The sequence below is a fragment of the Thunnus thynnus genome, chromosome 11 (assembly GCF_963924715.1).
Source record: "Thunnus thynnus chromosome 11, fThuThy2.1, whole genome shotgun sequence".
NCBI classification, from domain to species: Eukaryota; Metazoa; Chordata; class Actinopteri; order Scombriformes; family Scombridae; genus Thunnus; species Thunnus thynnus.
This window is the reverse complement of record NC_089527.1, coordinates 133723-148604: the sequence shown is the minus strand read 5'-3', so window position 1 is coordinate 148604 and position 14882 is coordinate 133723. Positions and strand designations below refer to the sequence as shown.

Genomic DNA, 14882 nt, shown 5'->3' with positions numbered 1-14882 from the left:
CAGCAGGTGAGTCAACTTACAGCAGGTCGGTCAACTTACAGCAGGTCAGTCAACTTACAGCAGGTCGGTCAACTTATAGCAAGTCGGTCAACTTACAGCAGGTGGGTCAACTTACAGCAAGTCGATCAACTTACAGCAGGTCGGTCAACTTACAACAGGTGAGTCAACTTACAACAGGTGAGTCAACTTACAACAGGTCAGTCAACTTACAACAGGTGAGTCAACTTACAGCAGGTTGGTCAACTTACAGCAAGTCGGTCAACTTACAGCAGGTCGGTCAACTTACAAGAGGTGAGTCAACTTACAACAGGTCGGTCAACTTACAACAGGTGAGTCAACTTACAGCAGGTTGGTCAACTTACAGCAAGTCGGTCAACTTACAGCAGGTGAGTCAACTTACAACAGATGAGTCAACTTACAGCAGGTCGGTCAACTTACAGCAGGTCAGTCAACTTACAAGAGGTGAGTCAACTTACAACAGGTGAGTCAACTTACAAGAGGTGAGTCAACTTACAGCAGGTCGGTCAACTTACAAGAGGTGAGTCAACATACAGCAGGTCAGTCAACTTACAGCAGGTCAGTCAACTTACAACAGGTCAGTCAACTTACAACAGGTCAGTCAACTTACAAGAGGTGAGTCAACTTACAAGAGGTGAGTCAACTTACAACAGGTGAGTCAACTCACAGCAGGTCAGTCAACTTACAACAGGTCGGTCAACTTACAACAGGTGAGTCAACTTACAGCAGGTCGATCAACTTACAACAGGTGAGTCAACTTACAAGAGGTGAGTCAACTTACAGCAGGTCGGTCAACTTACAACAGGTGAGTCAACTTACAGCAGGTCAGTCAACTTACAGCAGGTCAGTCAACTTACAAGAGGTGAGTCAACTTACAGCAGGTGAGTCAACTTACAGCAGGTCAGTCAACTTACAGCAGGTCAGTCAACTTACAAGAGGTGAGTCAACTTACAGCAGGTGAGTCAACTTACAGCAGGTCGGTCAACTTACAACAGGTGAGTCAACTTACAACAGGTGAGTCAACTCACAGCAGGTGAGTCAACTTACAGCAGGTGAGTCAACTTACAACAGGTGAGTCAACTTACAACAGGTCAGTCAAGTTACAGCAGGTCAGTCAACTTACAACAGGTGAGTCAACTTACAACAGGTGAGTCAACTTACAACAGGTGAGTCAACTTACAACAGGTCGGTCAACTTACAAGAGGTGAGTCAACTTACAAGAGGTGAGTCAACTTACAAGAGGTGAGTCAACTTACAACAGGTCGGTCAACTTACAAGAGGTGAGTCAACTTACAAGAGGTGAGTCAACTTACAACAGGTGAGTCAACTTACAACAGGTCGGTCAACTTACAAGAGGTGAGTCAACTTACAAGAGGTGAGTCAACTTACAGCAGGTCAGTCAACTTACAGCAGGTCGGTCAACTTACAGCAGGTCAGTCAACTTACAAGAGGTGAGTCAACTTACAACAGGTGAGTCAACTTACAAGAGGTGAGTCAACTTACAGCAGGTCGGTCAACTTACAGCAGGTCAGTCAACTTACAACAGGTGAGTCAACTTACAGCAGGTGAGTCAACTTACAGCAGGTCGGTCAACTTATAGCAAGTCAGTCAACTTACAAGAGGTGAGTCAACTTACAACGGGTGAGTCAACTTACAAGAGGTGAGTCAACTTACAGCAGGTCGGTCAACTTACAGCAGGTCAGTCAACTTACAAGAGGTGAGTCAACATACAGCAGGTCAGTCAACTTACAAGAGGTGAGTCAACTTACAGCAGGTGAGTCAACTTACAGCAGGTCGGTCAACTTACAGCAGGTCGGTCAACTTACAGCAGGTCGGTCAACTTACAAGAGGTGAGTCAACTCAGCAGGTGAGTCAACTTACAGCAGGTGAGTCAACTTACAGCAGGTGAGTCAACTTACAGCAGGTCGGTCAACTTACAAGAGGTGAGTCAACATACAACAGGTCAGTCAACTTACAAGAGGTGAGTCAACTTACAAGAGGTGAGTCAACTTACAGCAGGTGAGTCAACTTACAGCAGGTCAGTCAACTTACAACAGGTCGGTCAACTTACAGCAGGTCGGTCAACTTACAGCAGGTGAGTCAACTTACAACAGGTGAGTCAACTCACAGCAGGTCAGTGAACTTACAGCAGGTCAGTCAACTTACAACAGATGAGTCAACTTACAACAGGTCGGTCAAGTTACAGCAGGTGAGTCAACTTACAACAGGTCGGTCAACTTACAACAGGTGAGTCAACTTACAATAGGTGAGTCAACTTACAACAGGTGAGTCAACTTACAGCAGGTCAGTCAACTTACAACAGGTGAGTCAACTTACAACAGGTTGGTCAACTTACGAGAGGTGAGTCAACTTACAAGAGGTGAGTCAACTTACAACAGGTGAGTCAACTTACAACAGGTGAGTCAACTTACAAGAGGTGAGTCAACTTACAACAGGTCGGTCAACTTACAAGAGGTGAGTCAACTTACAGCAGGTCAGTCAACTTACAGCAGGTCAGTCAACTTACAACAGGTCAGTCAACTTACAAGAGGTGAGTCAACTTACAACAGGTGAGTCAACTTACAACAGGTCGGTCAACTTACAAGAGGTGAGTCAACTTAAAGCAGGTCAGTCAACTTACAGCAGGTCAGTCAACTTACAGCAGGTGGGTCAACTTACAGCAGGTGAGTCAACTTACAAGAGGTGAGTCAACTTACAGCAGGTGAGTCAACTTACAGCAGGTGAGTCAACTTACAACAGGTGAGTCAACTTACAGCAGGTGAGTCAACTTACAGCAGGTGGGTCAACTTACAACAGGTCGGTCAAGTTACAGCAGGTGAGTCAACTTACAACAGGTCGGTCAACTTACAACAGGTGAGTCAACTTACAATAGGTGAGTCAACTTACAACAGGTGAGTCAACTTACAGCAGGTCAGTCAACTTACAACAGGTGAGTCAACTTACAACAGGTTGGTCAACTTACGAGAGGTGAGTCAACTTACAAGAGGTGAGTCAACTTACAACAGGTGAGTCAACTTACAACAGGTGAGTCAACTTACAACAGGTCGGTCAACTTACAAGAGGTGAGTCAACTTACAGCAGGTCAGTCAACTTACAGCAGGTCAGTCAACTTACAACAGGTCAGTCAACTTACAAGAGGTGAGTCAACTTACAACAGGTGAGTCAACTTACAACAGGTCGGTCAACTTACAAGAGGTGAGTCAACTTACAGCAGGTCAGTCAACTTACAGCAGGTCAGTCAACTTACAGCAGGTGGGTCAACTTACAGCAGGTGAGTCAACTTACAAGAGGTGAGTCAACTTACAGCAGGTGAGTCAACTTACAGCAGGTGAGTCAACTTACAACAGGTGAGTCAACTTACAGCAGGTCAGTCAACTTACAGCAGGTGGGTCAACTTACAAGAGGTGAGTCAACTTACAGCAGGTCGGTCAACTTACAAGAGGTGAGTCAACTTACAGCAGGTGAGTCAACTTACAGCAGGTGAGTCAACTTACAACAGGTGAGTCAACTTACAACAGGTCAGTCAACTTACAGCAGGTGGGTCAACTTACAGCAGGTGAGTCAACTTACAGCAGGTGAGTCAACTTACAACAGGTGAGTCAACTTACAAGAGGTGAGTCAACTTACAGCAGGTGAGTCAACTTACAGCAGGTCGGTCAACTTACAAGAGGTGAGTCAACTTACAAGAGGTGAGTCAACTTACAAGAGCTGAGTCAACTTACAGCAGGTCAGTCAACTTACAAGAGGTGAGTCAACATACAGCAGGTCAGTCAACTTACAAGAGGTGAGTCAACTTACAAGAGGTGAGTCAACTTACAAGAGGTGAGTCAACATACAAGAGGTGAGTCAACTTACAACAGGTGAGTCAACTTACAGCAGGTGAGTCAACTTACAAGAGGTGAGTCAACTTACAGCAGGTTGGTCAACTTACAGCAGGTCAGTCAACTTACAACAGGTGAGTCAACTTACAACAGGTCAGTCAACTTACAGCAGGTGGGTCAACTTACAGCAGGTGAGTCAACTTACAAGAGGTGAGTCAACTTACAGCAGGTGAGTCAACTTACAGCAGGTGAGTCAACTTACAAGAGGTGAGTCAACTTACAAGAGGTGAGTCAACTTACAGCAGGTGAGTCAACTTACAACAGGTGAGTCAACTTACAAGAGGTGAGTCAACTTACAACAGGTCAGTCAACTTACAGCAGGTGAGTCAACTTACAACAGGTGAGTCAACTTACAACAGGTCAGTCAACTTACAGCAGGTGGGTCAACTTACAACAGGTCAGTCAACTTACAGCAGGTGAGTCAACTTACAACAGGTGAGTCAACTTACAACAGGTCAGTCAAATTACAGCAGGTGAGTCAACTTACAACAGGTCAGTCAACTTACAACAGGTGAGTCAACTTACAACAGGTCAGTCAACTTACAACAGGTGAGTCAACTTACAACAGGTCAGTCAACTTACAGCAGGTGGGTCAACTTACAGCAGGTGAGTCAACTTACAAGAGGTGAGTCAACTTACAAGAGGTGAGTCAACTTACAGCAGGTCGGTCAACTTACAAGAGGTGAGTCAACTTACAAGAGGTGGACAACTTACAGCAGGTCAGTCAACTTACAAGAGGTGAGTCAACTTACAACAGGTCAGTCAACTTACAAGAGGTGAGTCAACTTACAAGAGGTGAGTCAACTTACAAGAGGTGGACAACTTACAGCAGGTCAGTCAACTTACAAGAGGTGAGTCAACTTACAAGAGGTGAGTCAACTTACAAGAGGTGAGTCAACTTACAAGAGGTGGACAACTTACAGCAGGTCAGTCAACTTACAAGAGGTGAGTCAACATACAGCAGGTCGGTCAACTTACAAGAGGTGAGTCAACTTACAAGAGGTGAGTCAACTTACAGCAGGTCGGTCAACTTACAACAGGTCAGTCAACTTACAGCAGGTGGGTCAACTTACAACAGGTGAGTCAACTTACAACAGGTCAGTCAACTTACAGCAGGTGGGTCAACTTACAGCAGGTGAGTCAACTTACAAGAGGTGAGTCAACTTACAGCAGGTGGGTCAACTTATATATTTCTAAATATTGTAAACTGTTATTTATTTATTTGTTATTTATTTGTTCCATTACATAAAATATGTTTTGATCTTTTGAATTTCTCTTATTTAATAAAAACACTGAGAGACTTCAGCTAAAAACTCTGCAGCTCGGCTGTTAACCAGAACCAGAACCAAGAGGAGAGATCACATTAGTCCAGTTTTAGCTGCTCTGCTCTGACTTCCTGTAACATTTAGAAATGACTTTTAGGTCCTTAACAGGCTCAGACCAAGCTACGTCGCTAACTGCCTCGTTAAGTATCTGCCTCGTTAACTAACTGCCTTGTTAACTAACTGCCTTGTTAAGTATCTGCCTCGTTAACTAACTGCCTTGTTAACTAACTGCCTTGTTAAGTATCTGCCTTGTTAACTAAAAGCTTCGTTAACTAACTGCCTCGTTAACTAACAGCCTTCAAGAACGCTGTGATCATCTGCTGCTGGTTTATTGGGGATTCCAGCAGCTGAAAGATCAGCGATGCAGCAAAACTATGAAACACTAGCGACAGATATCAGCTTTACTTTAGCCGTTCACTAGTTTCCCCTCAGTCTGCTTCACACGTAAACACTACTGTACTTTTAACACATTCTTTGTGTTAACAAAGAAAGGTGCAACACAAACAAAGTACCTGTCAGTCGCTGTTTTGATGGTGTGACAGTGTCGTCTCAGAGTGACCACAGACCTCCACACTGACAGCAGGCGATCCTGCTGCTGACCCACATTTCCTGCCCGACACTGGACACACACACGCACACACGCACACACACACACACACAAACGCACACGCGCAAACGCACACGCACGCGCGCACACACACATTAGGGGAAAACAGGAATAGTATTTGGATCATTTCCATATTGCAGGAATCAATACCAGTGTAAAAGTCCATTACTAGTAAAATATTCTGTATATTTATAGGCTGATTCCAGTATTTTGAAGTATATTTAAACCAATAAACAAATAAATAACTTCAATATTTCTCTGTAACAATGTCATGCTTTGAAGCTGCATTTAAACCATAATGCTGAAGATACAAAACATGTAACTGAACAGTTAATAGAATAAAAATAAATTATTAAATATAGACGCAAGCGCAAATTCGCAGGTTCAAACCTTTTGGGCTCAACAGAAGGAAGCAGCTCAATCCGCCAAAATTAAAGCCACAGACAACCACGAGCGGGAAGTTAAGTCACCTCAGTTTACTTCTGTTTAAACACGTGATGAGACCAATCATCAGAGAGCCTGCGGGTTTTAACTCGGCGTGTATGTTCAGGTGAGCGCAGGATGTCTCCGATGAGTTTTAATGAGTTATAAGCAAAGATGTGATAGGCCGAGCCCACTCGCATCGATCAATATGGCGCTCCAGGTTAATGTTAATACCCGCCCCCAGAGATCGCCCATCAGTTTGGGTGAAGTTCTGCTCTCCAGGTTTTCAGATATGCGTTTGTGGAATTTCTGGCGCCCCCTACGGGTCGGGCTCAAAATGGACAGTTGATGAGTTATGGCCCCGCCTTTGCGAAGATATTTTGGCTGATGGCGGCCATGTTTTTCAACTGATTTTGTTCATTTATAATAGAAATGTGTATCTCAGTCCTCCAAGGCTCCAAACTTGGTATTGAGTCAAAATTTGAAAACTTCTAATTCTTTTATTGTTTTGTTTACTGCTTTTTTTAGACTTGAGAGCGACGCAACCTTTTAAAAAATGGATTTTCAGGCCTTAATTACAGCGCCACCATCTGGTCGACTGGGCTCGTATTTCTGTGAAGCACATACATGTAGTTTCCAGTTAATGTGCCAAGTTTCATGGTTTTAGCTCATTCCAGCTCACAGTAACTTGAGCTGCAGCAGTAGATAAATAATAATAATGATAATTATAATAATAAACCAGAACAGACTTAGAAGGGTTGGTTCTAAAGTCCAATGAAATATTATATTATGGATTCATATCACTCGGTCTAACTTGATACATTTATTTATATGTTGTCAAGTAGTTTAATCTAAAACATTATATTTAAAAGATCATCACATATTTTGTATGTTAACTATTAACTTGAAGTACAGCTGTGAAACAAATGTCATGCACTAAAAAACTGCAACATTTCCCTCTGAGATACACAAAGTATGAAGCTTAAATCAAACATCGAACTGAATCCCACACAACTAAAACCAAAATGCCGACCTCCTTCTCTCTCTGCCAATCAGCTTCTCGCTGCTCCGCCTCCTCCACAGCTCTTGTCCAATCAGCTGTCAGCTTCTGAACATCTTCCCTCAGGGCCTGGTTTGCCTGCTCTGATTGGCTAAGCTGCTCTCGGAGGAGAGTATTGGTGTCAACCAGACCGACTGACCTGCAGAGAGACACACACAGAGACACACACACAGGTGAGACTGACACACACACACACACACACACACACACACACACACACACACACACACACACACATACACACATACCTCTGCTGTTCCTCCTCCAGCCTGATGAGGGCGCTCTCCAGAGAGTCGCTGTGTTCATCTCTGATCTTCCGCTACAAAACACAAACACACAACACCATGAACATGAAACACACACACACACACAGCAACACTGGATTACTGCAATATCAGAGTAGGAGAGCAGATGGTATTGTAGTAGTATTGTAGAAGTATTGTAGTAGTATTGTAGAAGTATTGTAGTAGTATTGAAAGAGTACTATGACAGTACTGTAATAATACTGTAGAAGTGCAGTGGTAGTACTGTAATAGTACTTTTGTGTTAGTATTGAAGTAGTACAGAGTAGTACTGTTACAGTACTGTAGTAGTACTTGAGTCTAACCTCAGTATTCAGTAGTTCTGTGTGTTCATCCTGCAGATGAAGCTCCAAACTCTGACATCGATCTCTGTACTCCAACACCTGCAGACAGTAACACACTTAGTACAACACACTGCTAACACTACTGCTAACACTGCTACAGTACTAACACTACTGCTAACACTACTGCTAACACTGCTACAGTACTAACACTACTGCTAACACTACTGATAACACTGCTACAGTACTAACACTACTGCTAACACTACTGATAACACTGCTACAGTACTAACACTACTGATAACACTACTGATAACACTGCTACAGTACTAACACTACTGCTAACACTACCGCTAACGCTACTGCTAACACTACTGCTAACACTGCTACAGTACTAACACTACTGCTAACACTACTGCTAACACTGCTACAGTACTAACACTACTGCTAACACTACTGATAACACTACTAATAACACTACTACAGTACTAATACTACTGCTAACACTACTGATAACACTGCTAATAACACTACTAATAACACTACTACAGTACTAATACTACTGCTAACACTACTGATAACACTGCTAATAACACTACTAATAACACTACTACAGTACTAATACTACTGCTAACACTACTGATAACACTGCTACAGTACTAACACTACTGCTAACACTGCTGCTAACACTACTACAGCACTACCACTACTGCTAACACTACTGCTAACACTACTGCAGTGCTAACACTACTGCAGTACTAACACTACTGCTAACGCTGCTAATAACACTACTAATAACACTGCTACAGTACTAACACTACTGCTAACACTGCTAATAACACTACTGCTAACACTACCGCTAACACTAATGCTAATAACACTACTATTAACACTGCTACAGTACTAACACTACTGCTAACACTGCTAATAACACTACTGCTAACACTACCGCTAACACTAATGCTAATAACACTACTAATAACACTGCTAATAACACTACTGCTAACACTACTGCTAGCACTACTGCTAGCACTACCGATAACACTACTATAACACTACAAATAACACTACTGCTAACACTACAAATAACACTACTGCTAATAACACTACAAATAACACTACTATTAACACTGCTAATAACACTACTACTAATAACACTACTAATAACACTACTATTAACACTGCTAATAACACTACAAATAACACTACTATTAACACTGCTAATAACACTACTGCTAACACTACTGCTAACACTACCGATAACACTAGTGATAACACTACCGATAACACTACTGATAACACTACTGCTAATAACACTACTGCTAATAACACTACTGCTAATAACACTACTATTAACACTGCTAATAACACTACTGCTAATAACACTACTATTAACACTGCTGATAACATTACTGCTAATAACACTACTAATAACACTACTATTAACACTGCTAATAACACTGCTAATAACACTACTATTAACACTGCTAATAACACTACTGCTAATAACACTACTATTAACACTGCTAATAACACTGCTAATAACACTACTATTAACCACTGCTAATAACACTACTGCTAATAACACTACTATTAACACTGCTGATAACATTACTGCTAATAACACTACTATTAACACTGCTGATAACATTACTGCTAATAACACTACTAATAACACTACTATTAACACTGCTAATAACACTGCTAATAACACTACTATTAACCACTGCTAATAACACTACTGCTAATAACACTACTGCTAATAACACTACTATTAACACTGCTGATAACATTACTGCTAATAACACTACTATTAACACTACTATTAACACTGCTAATAACACTGCTAATAACACTACTATTAACCACTGCTAATAACACTACTGCTAATAACACTACTGCTAATAACACTACTATTAACACTGCTGATAACATTACTGCTAATAACACTACTATTAACACTGCTGATAACATTACTGCTAATAACACTACTAATAACACTACTATTAACACTGCTAATAACACTGCTAATAACACTACTATTAACCACTGCTAATAACACTACTGCTAATAACACTACTGCTAATAACACTACTATTAACACTGCTGATAACATTACTGCTAATAACACTACTATTAACACTACTATTAACACTGCTAATAACACTGCTAATAACACTACTATTAACCACTGCTAATAACACTACTGCTAATAACACTACTGCTAATAACACTACTATTAACACTGCTGATAACATTACTGCTAATAACACTACTATTAACACTGCTGATAACATTACTGCTAATAACACTACTAATAACACTACTATTAACACTGCTAATAACACTGCTAATAACACTACTATTAACCACTGCTAATAACACTACTGCTAATAACACTACTGCTAATAACACTACTATTAACACTGCTGATAACATTACTGCTAATAACACTACTATTAACACTGCTGATAACATTACTGCTAATAACACTACTAATAACACTACTAATAACACTGCTAATAACACTGCTAATAACACTGCTAATAACACTACTATTAACACTGCTAATAACACTACTATTAACACTGCTAATAACACTGCTAATAACACTACTATTAACACTGCTAATAACACTACTATTAACACTGCTAATAACACTGCTAATAACACTACTATTAACACTGCTAATAACACTACTGCTAATAACACTACTATTAACACTACTAATAACACTACTATTAACACTGCTAATAACACTACTGCTAATAACACTACTATTAACACTACTAATAACACTACTAATAGTGATAGATACTTTTTCTGATTGCTGACTTGGTGTCTGCTGTTATAAAGGTTATTCCAGACAGCGTTTCCTCACCTTGTTCTGCAGGCGGTGGATCAGCAGAGCCTGTCTGGCCTCCCTCTCTCTCCCCTCCCTCACCCTCCTCCTCCACTCTCTCTGCTCACCCTCCACACGCAGGGAGAGAGCAAGCGAGGGAGACAGTGACTGGCACAGCTAGAGAGAGAGAGAGAGAGAGAGAGAGAGAGAGAGAGAGAGAGAGAGAGAGAGAGAGAGAGAGAGAGAGAGATTAACACTGCTGATCACATGACACAACCCCCCACCCCCCCCCGTTCCCACCCCTCCTCACCCGGTCATTCAGAGCTCTGCTCCTGGACTCTAGCTCCTCTCTTTCTGCTCGACTCTCGGCCAGCTCCTCCTGCAGCCGACACACCTCCCGCTGAAGCGCCGCCTTCTCTGAGTCCATGCCAGCAGGTTGTTCAAAGACAACGCCAGCAACTTTAAAAAAGACAGTTGAACAGCTTGTTGTTTCAAACTGAAGCTGACGGAACCTCTTAAGAACACCAGGACCTACTTTCATGATGACGATCAATTTAAGAAGTTATGAGAGTTTCCTTAAAAGATTTCTACAGACATTTCAATTTCTATACACACATTCCCCGAAGCAGCACTTCAGGGCATAGTGGTGCTGAACAGGCTGCGGCTCCTGTCCATACTGGATATTAAAATATCCTTCAAATGTGCTTTAATGGAAGTGATGGAGGATAAAATCCACAGTGTGTCCACACAGTCATTTAAACGTCTGTGTGAAGCTTCTATTCAGCTTCAGCAGTCTGAGTTAGTCACATCAAGTGGATATCTGACACATTTACAGTCTTTTTAGCATCAAATTCCCTCTTTGTGTTTCCTCGGACAGTGTTTCCCTGTTGAGCTGCAGGTGGAAGTATAGTAACAAAAAGAGGAACTTTGGCACTAAAAAGACTGTAACGTTGAAAGATATCTACTTGATTTGACTCATTTGGACGCTGAAGCTTCATATTAGCTTCAGACTGTGGATTTTGTCCTCCATCACTTCCATTGTAAGGTCATTATGAAGGGATCTTCTAATGGTCAGTATGAACAGGAGGAATGATTACAGCAAGAAACACACTGACTGTTGGTTTAATGACTGACCTGATGAACTATGAACTCGTCCTTTAATAACTGTTGATCACAATCCAGCAAACTGTAAAAAAAAAAAAAAAAAAAAAAGATACTCTTACAGGTTCGGGTTTAAGTTCTTGTTGCTATGACAACAGCGCCAGCTCACAGGACTGAGTTAAAACAACAACAAATATCAGATCAGTCTTACTCAGTGATGAAGAACAGGATGCAGGTGGACAAAATAACAGAAACACCTCAAAACAAAGCCCGCTGTCATCAACTCCTCTGACACAGCTGAGCATTTTAATCTTCATACAGTGTGTAGTATGTATTATATTGTCAATGGTGGAGAGTTAGTACATTTACTCAAGTACTGTATTTAAGTACAGTTAGAGGTACTTGTACTTTACTTGAGTATTTCCATGTGATGCTACTTTCTACATTTCAGAGGGAAATATTGTACTTTCTACTCCACTACATTTATTTGACAGCTTTAGTTACTTTTCAGATGAAGATTTGACACAATGGATAATATAACAAGCTTTTAAAATACAACACATTGTTAAAGATGAAACCAGTGGTTTCCAACCTTTTTGTCTTTTGACGTCTTACAAAAAGCAGTGTGTAGTCGGGGTCACATTTCACATGTCTATGAGTTGTTAACAGCTCCACCAAATAGTGATTTTTCCCTCTAAACTTCTCACATGCTTTCATTTCAATAAATGTTCAAATGATCCAATATTTCAGCAAAAATCAAAGATTAGAGAAAAAGTCCAAAAACTGAAAACAGATTTGTGTATCAGAACTTTGTTTTTTCTTCTTTCCTCTCCCATTAATCATCTCACCACCCCTCAGATTTATCTGCTGACCCTTTGGAGGGGCCCGACCCCTAGGTTGGGAACCACTGGACTAAACTAGCTAACTGTATATAAAGTAGTGTAAACTAGCTCCACCTCCAGCAGCTACAACAGTAACATGCTGCTCTAACACTGATGCTTCACTATTAATAATCTAATGATGTCATATATAATAATATATCAGTCAGAGGGACCAAACCACTACTTTTACTGCAATACTTTAACTACATCAAGCTCATAATACTTATGTACTTTTACTGCAATACTTTAACTACATCAAGCTCATAATATTTATGTACTTTTACTGCAATACTTTAACTACATCAAGCTCATAATACTTATGTACTTTTACTGCAATACTTTAACTACATCAAGCTCATAATACTTATGTACTTTTACTGCAATACTTTAACTACATCAAGCTCATAATACTTATGTACTTTTACTGCAGTAAAGTATCTGAGTATTTCTTCCACCTCTGTATATATGTGTGTGTGTGTGTATAATCAGCTTGTGTTGAGTGTTAATCCTGCTATTAAACTGCACAGACAGCAGAAACTCTGACCTGCCAGAAACAGAGACTACGGGTCCCAACGGCTCCTCTAAGTTACAGACTGTCAAACTGCACCTGAAGACTCAGCCGTTAAATGAAATCCATGAAATGAACTGTCGGTTTTTAGAGGAATAAACTGCAGCTAGCCTGTTAGCCTGTTAGCCTGTTAGCGCGCTACGAACAGCAAAACAAACGGTGACTACGGTTGGTACCTGCTGAAAGCTACTGAAAGCTGCTGGACGAGCTTCACTCACCACCAGTCAAACAGAAACATTTAAAGCTGTGAATCCGACACAACTTCACTCATTCGGCTAACATTCAAACAGGGAAACATGACCTTTCACCCCGGTGACGGTGAGGTCACGTGACACGACCGGCAGGAAGTGATAGTGTGCACAAAGTAACGGAAGATTAAACAGCGACACCTGCTGATAGAATTTATACAATTAAAATATTTGTATTGACGTTATATTTTCTATGTAAGGAAAGACAAACATGAAATTATAACTAAATATTTTAAAAAAATATTGTTGACGTCAAATTAATTTATTAAGAAAAGACATTCAATTATACACCAAAAGAAATAATTATTATATGAATGTCACGTTTATATTGTAAAGGAAAAAATCTATTTAAAAGTTTAAATATTATAGTGTTATTATTTATAGCCCCAGGTCCCCGGAGACGCCAAGGAACACTGATCACCAGTTGAATATTCCCACCCCACACTGAAGCACCCATACCTGGGTAAACACCAGCCCCAGGTCCACTGGAGGGCTCCAAGAACCATGCCCACCAGTTGAACCTTGGGATCCACTCTTAAGCATCCTTTCCCAGGCTACATCAGGCTGCCCATCAGCCGAACCAGTTTACCCCACATTTAAGCACCCATAACTGGGCTACACACCCAACCACGGGCCCCCAGACTCTAACCTTAACCCTAACCCCACCCCTCCTTTATATAGGTGAGACTGGGAAATCACTATTGAGAGGGCAGAGAGACTATGGATCCAAAAGTTAGACACATGGGCCCCTAACGGCCTAAATGAGGCCAATTATAATTAAATGGTTAATGTAGAATCTCTGCAATAACCACAGATCCTTTTTATTTAGTTGTGTTAGGAAGCATCCACCTTGGTTTTACTTTTCTATTATTATCCTTGGTTAACATTCATGAAATGTAATTTATTGTAGTATATTATCTTTTCATCCTATGAATTTTTCTATTAATTTTCAACATATTTATATTCATATGAATTTTTTCAACAAATTTTGACCTTAATATGGCCAAAAATAAGAAAAATCCAAGGTGTAAAAATCAAATGTGTCACCCCATGAATTACCTGTGTCTTTATGTCAATGATGAAGATAAATTCATTAAATTTCTTGTCCAAAAAAAGAGTCTCCACTCTAGCAAAGGACCACCATAAGGGGGTCAACCCTAACCCTAACCCACGCTAAGTGGGAGACAAACCTTGTCAGGGAGATGATTTATGTTGTTTTGCCTTTTGCATGAATTAGTTGGATGATTATTATTATTACATTGCTGTATTGGCTGATACACTTAGTAATTCTGGGCTTCCACAATTGAGCACTTTTGGCTGATAT

General features: G+C 40.7%; 1 protein-coding gene across 9 annotated transcripts in view; it reads right to left on the bottom strand.

Moving 5' to 3' along the window:
• Positions 1 to 13646, bottom strand: part of si:dkey-230p4.1 (trichohyalin) — a 50173-nt gene extending 36527 nt beyond the window's left edge. For 5 of the 9 annotated variants that reach the window (XM_067602699.1, XM_067602704.1, XM_067602705.1 and 2 more), the window contains exons 1-8: positions 13487 to 13644; positions 11895 to 11946; positions 11071 to 11219; positions 10800 to 10937; positions 7943 to 8020; positions 7584 to 7654; positions 7309 to 7474; positions 5758 to 5864 (exon numbers count right to left, since the gene is read on the bottom strand). In XM_067602699.1, coding sequence (XP_067458800.1) covers positions 5758 to 5864; positions 7309 to 7474; positions 7584 to 7654; positions 7943 to 8020; positions 10800 to 10937; positions 11071 to 11187 — 677 coding nt within the window. In that variant the 5' untranslated portion in view covers positions 11188 to 11219; positions 11895 to 11946; positions 13487 to 13644. The other 4 variants (XM_067602701.1, XM_067602700.1, XM_067602702.1 and 1 more) reach the window with 4 other exon arrangements.
• Positions 13647 to 14882: the final 1236 nt, after the last annotated feature.